The sequence below is a fragment of the Limulus polyphemus genome, unplaced genomic scaffold (genome assembly GCF_000517525.1).
Source record: "Limulus polyphemus unplaced genomic scaffold, Limulus_polyphemus-2.1.2 Scaffold1706, whole genome shotgun sequence".
Lineage (NCBI taxonomy): Eukaryota > Metazoa > Arthropoda > Merostomata > Xiphosura > Limulidae > Limulus > Limulus polyphemus.
Genome location: NW_013667316.1, coordinates 242073 through 248288, shown reverse-complemented (window position 1 = coordinate 248288; position 6216 = coordinate 242073). Strand labels below are relative to the sequence as shown.

At 35.5% G+C, this 6216-nt stretch overlaps 1 protein-coding gene across 1 annotated transcript in view; it reads left to right on the top strand.

Annotated features, from left to right (window-relative positions):
• The first annotated feature begins 188 nt into the window (after window positions 1-188).
• LOC106464638 (alpha-aminoadipic semialdehyde dehydrogenase-like) overlaps window positions 189-6216 on the top strand; it is a 22214-nt gene continuing 16186 nt past the window's right edge. The window contains exon 1 of the mRNA XM_013924795.2: window positions 189-432. Coding sequence (XP_013780249.1) covers window positions 238-432 — 195 coding nt within the window. The 5' untranslated portion in view covers window positions 189-237. The remainder of the gene's footprint in view (window positions 433-6216) is intronic.

The window sequence follows — 6216 nt, the reverse complement described above, 5'->3', positions numbered from 1 at the left end:
GATTGATTTAATTTATCAATTTATCAGCTTGTGATTTAGCATACAAAAATATGACTTATGCAACAAAATAAATACATTTTAAAATTATTTATACTTAAAAATTAGTAATGGTAAAGATGAATAATTATTTTATAATACTATATATCATAATATTTTTTTACGCCGTCAAGTGTGTATTTAAGAATTTTTATCCAGGCTCGATCTCTCTGACTCTGATAAACTGTGGTCGTAGACGGAATGATTATCCTTTCCATTTCATCAAGATTTTTTGTTTTATCTAGAAAACTTGCTCACCGGCTCGTAATATCGAAAACGATGGCTTCGTCCAGCTCATTTCTAATACAAGAGCCGAAGTTTTCTTTTTTGAAAGAGTTGGGATTAGAAAATAAAAATCTCGGGGTTTACAACGGCAAATGGAGTGGAAACGGAGAGGTAGGCTACAGTTCGTATTTTTTATAATCGTATTCATAGCTTTACGTTGCATGTTATTTTACGTATAACCTTGACTGGCTTGAGTAAGATCAGGACGGATGGAACGAATGATAAGTTGAAAGTACTGTATTGCCGAATATTATTATTAACACAATTTTTCATTAGGTTAACCCAAGTCAGTAGAGACAAATGAGTGCAATATAATTCTTAATTGGTAATACTAACTACTATAACTGTTTTATTATTAATATCAATACGTGATAACGCAGATGAGTGTTAGTAGTTTAACTTTGATTTTAAATAACATTAATTAAGTTATAGTTATAAGTTGAAACTTACAATGAAGTGTGATGACAGTCGTTCATGATCTAACTTATTTGTGAAAATGATTTGAGTACCTACTGACAAATACAAAGGAAGAAACTTTTGTTTTGAACTTGAAAGTTACACATAGTGATGTACTAATTTAGGCCTATGACAAATGATTTAAACAGTTATGTTTTAGTTGCTCGTAACACTGGTTGTTCTGGTAGTCTGTTACAAGTTACATAAGACCCGTTACATAACCGTGCTCTCAACTTATAGTAAAATAGTAATATTGTTATATATATATATTAAATTGATGGCTAATCTCTTGGATCAAGTAATAAGGATAACAATAAACTCTGTACACCTCTGTGTATCATGGCCTTTTATATCTACTCTGTTAACTTTTAGAAATATCATAAGAGTCTAATGTTCAAGATGCTGTCTTCAACTGGATGTGCACTTGGTCAACCCATTTGATTAAACCCATATTGGAGAAGGAATTTTGACTATAATTCAAAATTTTCTAAGTGTATTTGCATGAAATGTGGCAAGCTTTTAATATCAGTAAAATGTAAAAGTCTGTTTGTACTAAAAAAAATTGGATGTGTTACAGAGTTATTTGTTTTCAAGATATATATATGTGAATTGTTAATGTTAGTCTCACTCAGACAAGTTGGAATAGAGGGTGATATTCATGTGAAGAATATAAATACTTTTACCCATTGTTTAGTTTGCATATTGCACTTGCATGACCTCTAGAGCTTCTGAAATGTCTATCTACTTTTTTTTTCAGTATCCCTGTCTACTGTATCTAGCATTTACTCTAATAAAAGGTTAAAGGTCATGGCATGCAAACTTTGACCCCCACTTTTGACACAGGGTTTAGAGGAGGATTGGTGATTTTCTATAAAAAAAAGTAGCTATAAAAGACCCAAACATCTGCAGAAAACAGACTCGGGTAGGAAATCTTACAAAACCACTGTTAAGAAAAAACAAAAGTAAACTACAGCAGCAACATACACAAACTATTAACTATACCAGTGCACAAGCACAAATACTTTATAAAACACACCAGGAAGACCAACAGTAATATCATTTCACAATAGTTATTGTAGAAGGAGTATCAAACACTTTTAGTTTACCCGATTTAGTAAAGAAACATTTAAATGTAAATCTGGACTACAGGTCAAAGAAATCAAGTGATTTCCTAACAGAAGTGTTCTTGTAAAACACCTAAATCCAAAATGCCTTTCATAGTTCAAAAATCAAAGTACACTTACAAAGTTTGATCCAAAAAAAAATTCACTATACGATAATTAGGAGTGACCAACAAACATGACTAATGAAGAAATACAAGAAGAACTAAACGTAGAAGATATCACAACAACACACTGTTCAAAACCATTCTTCACAAAACTAACACCTTTACCTCTCTAATGGAAAACAGGTGTAGAATCAGAAAATATAGCAAATAATGACATCTCACATGGACTGCACCTTTGGTATAAGTACCACAAAGTGGAAGAATGTATAGCTACCACAACCCTATCGTACAATGCCACAACTGACAGAGATTCAAAACTATGCTGGCTTATGCCATTCTCAGCCATGATGTCTAAGATGTGACAAAAACTACAGCCTTAAAGAATTTAGAGAAGAAAAATAAAGTCAAACCTGTAAAGTATTACTGCATATACAGGATGAACAAAATACATAAATATCAAGGACGTCATATTGAACAAATTTAAAACTGCTTCCAAATACATGGGCACATAAATGCACCTTTTCATATATACAGAAAAACTTTCCAGGTTTGATACATCTTCATCAAACAAACCTCAAATCTATTGTATGCACATGTATGTAACACAAAGACACCAAAAACAGTTGCACCCATCCAAAAATAAAACCTTGTATAGTATGTTTGATCAGTATAATCTTTACACTAAGAGAAACAAATTATCCAAACCACAGTCAAAATGTCCAACAAACATTTTAACATCACAGTGGATTCAGATAGACTACAAGAAACATTAGTCTGTCAAAACTTCAACAGTAAAAAGCCAGAAATGTAGGATATAGCATCAAAAAACAGCAGAGACCTTGAGTTGACTGTGAAATAGGCAGCACCTGCCTATTAGAGAAACATTGTGGAAATATATTAGTGGCTATACAATCTACTTATGTATATCTCAAATGTAGAGAAAGACATTTTGAAAGTCTTCTGCCTTTCTTCTTGAGGTCAGTTTGTAAAAGTTGTGCAGGCCTTATATAGTATTCAGGTGGATTGAGATGGATGTGCTTTAATTGGTCCTTATTGGTGGGGTGACTAAGTGTGGATTCAATCAATGGTAGCTATAAGTTGTTGATATCTAGGCCCAAATTTCTGTTTAATGAGGGTTCTATTGTGTTGATGTAGAAAGATTCACACTTTATTGGAGATGTTAGTGCAGGGACAGCTTTGAAATGGTCCATCTGTTATGTTTGTTTATATTTCATGCTAGAAATCATTCTAATATGTAGCCTCTTGTATAATATTTTCTATTTTGATTTTCTATATTTGCCTTGTCAGGTCTAAAGTACAGGATATTATAAAACATGTTAACAGTTTTCTTGCTGGTAAGTAATAAAGAACATTCTCATTTTGTAATACATGTAGAAGCATGATAGACATGTTGAACCTTTGGATTCCAACAGAGGGAGCATGAAGGTTTGTGGCATGCCTTTCTGAGAAAGTTCGCATATAGCACAGAACGAGAAAAGCTAATCTTGTGAGAGGACAGAAGTATCTATCAGAAATTCATTTTCATTTAGGAAAACTATAACTTTTGACGGGAGTAACTTTAACAGTGCTATGGAAGAAAAATATATTGGTGTTCTGGATGATCAGTCTCTTCTGTTATCCAAGCAAATGGGAGTTTAGGTTGTATGTATAGATATACTGATTCCAAAACATACCTCCTCTAACACTACAGCTATTATTCAACTGCCAGGGTTTCCTTCCTTTGCCCATCTAAGCATTGGTCCAAATTGTTTCTCACTTGCTCCAGTCTTTTATTCCCCACTTTATTGCCCTTGGCAATATCTGTCTCATTACTCTCTCCACCTACCTCAATGTTCCCTCTGACCTGGTACTGTATATAAGCAACTCATTCAGATGATATCACTTTCTCTTGACAAAGTGTCACAAACTGGTTTCTCTGTTCTACGACCATTGGAAATACTTAGAGTGTTTTTCGAGCTACCTAGTTGATTTTCTTACAAAAAAAATTTTATTGTTAGTTGGTAAACTCAAATGGTAAGCTCTCAGTTGAGACTGTCTGTGACCTTATTCATAGTCAGATGGAGACATATATTAGATCTGTTGGTGTTTCTCCAGGGTGCTCTGACACTGTACTTATGGGTGATCCTAGACATTCTGGAGAGAATTTAGATTTGCTTTTTCCAGCACCCCTTTCTTCACTCTGTCGGATTATCATGAGGCTAACTTGGATCAGCTGCATCTGGCTCCTTTTCTTTGTGTGTGATGTTTTGGGTCTTTCCCTGGTTGCTTTTGAGTCTGTGCCTTCCTTGATGACAGAAATGTCTGAGGGAAAATACTTAGTTTTGCCTCCATCCCATGATATTGCAGTTAATGCAGGGAAGTTTACTGCTCAGTTATGTGAAGGGATAGATATGCCTTGCCTGCCACGTTTGTGAGAACAACATGCTTTATCTTACCACCACTAGGTGATGCATATTTAGACTATCAGAGAATACACCTACTCCTGGAAATGTGGGGTTCCAGAACAGAGTCTGTGGTCAACCTGAATAGATCACAATTTTCTAGGATTCATCTGACCCAAACTACAGTTCTATAACTTCACACATAATAAACCTTTTCATACACTCTAAAACACTCATGGTATCTGAAAAGCCAGCTGTGGGGTTGATCCCACTGAACTTGCTCATTAATAGCAGCTCCAGTTGAGGCCTAGCATCATCAAACACATTAGGAACACATTTCCATCCTCCAGCCATTTCATTCAGTTGATGCAAGTCTTGAAATTGAAAATTGTCACTGCAATCGGAATAATCACTGCTATCAAACTCCATATCACTTTTATCTGGTACATATTCACTACCATTCTCACTCATACCCTCATCATTTGACATATTTTATATTATTTTACTCAAACAATTTGTAAATGTATGCAAAATGAGATGTATTTATAGCTAGTTACCATTCAATTGACACCCACATGCAACTGACACCACTGTGTTATTACTTCAATCAATTATGCATCACTTATTTTGTGAAGTTTCTAATTGGTCAATAAAAATGATGTCATTTAGATTGAAGAGCATTACAAGACATTTAATAATGTTCTGATAAGCATAATGGAATATTTCCCTTCTTAAACATAAACTTAAGCATGATGACTCCAACAGTGGTCTCATCACAGGGATAATCAAGATTTCCCATGATGCCTTTTAAGCCCATGTACCATGTATCAACTTTCCCTTAAGGTTTAATTTTTTATTGCTGTTGTGCTGTGGACGTCGCTGGTCAGAGTTGTTTGAGCTGCATGTGCACAGGATGCTTTATCATTCTACCTACATGCTCATATACCCAGACAGATCCATCTTATTGCTTATTCTGGGCTCTCTTTGGAGGGGAGGAGACTTTTGTGAGTCGCATTTCATCAGATTTGTCACATTTCTATATCCTTGGTGGCCCAGTTGAAGGCCTGCTGGAGGACATTGTGTGGGCTGGTATGTGGGACCTCCCCCAATACTTTTATCTCACATTATTTGCATGATCTGGCAGTATCTTCCCCTGAGGGTTTTGTGTGTAGCTATCATAACCACAACTGCTAGATTATAAAGAAAGATGAGAATAGTCAGTACTAATATTGTTTTTTCTTTAATTTCTAGGGTCCCTTACCTTTTTTTCTGAGGATCTCACTCTGTTGCAAGGGTTGTCAAGACAGGTGTGCTTTTATCAAACCAATTCTGCACTAGCAACCATTAACATAATATACTTCATTTAGGTTGCAACAGGCTCTATAGAAAATGAAGTGTTCCATAAAACCATCTAGAGGCAGACCAAGTGGTATTACTGTACTATGCTGGACCACCACTCATGGACTATCATGACTAAAGCATAAGGGAATCCTATCCGTCCTTGCTGGTTGTTCGAGTGAATAAATCGGGGTCAGTGGGCTTTTAAAAAATTTAGGGAACTTGGATCACCTATTGCACTGTTTCCAGAGCATTGTTCTTCAGGGCTCTCCCAATTATGCATTAACCCCTCCCCCCTCCATATTCTACTAGTAGAGCTAGGGAGTCCTTACCACACCCAGTTTCCAGTCACTGGGATGGTGGATGGAGGTTATTCCTCCAGAGTATTAGTGAATTTCCTCCACTCTTGGAGAAGATGACAAAGTTTGGGGCCCTCCTACCTGGGTTCCTCAATGTTTTTTTTTTTTTTTT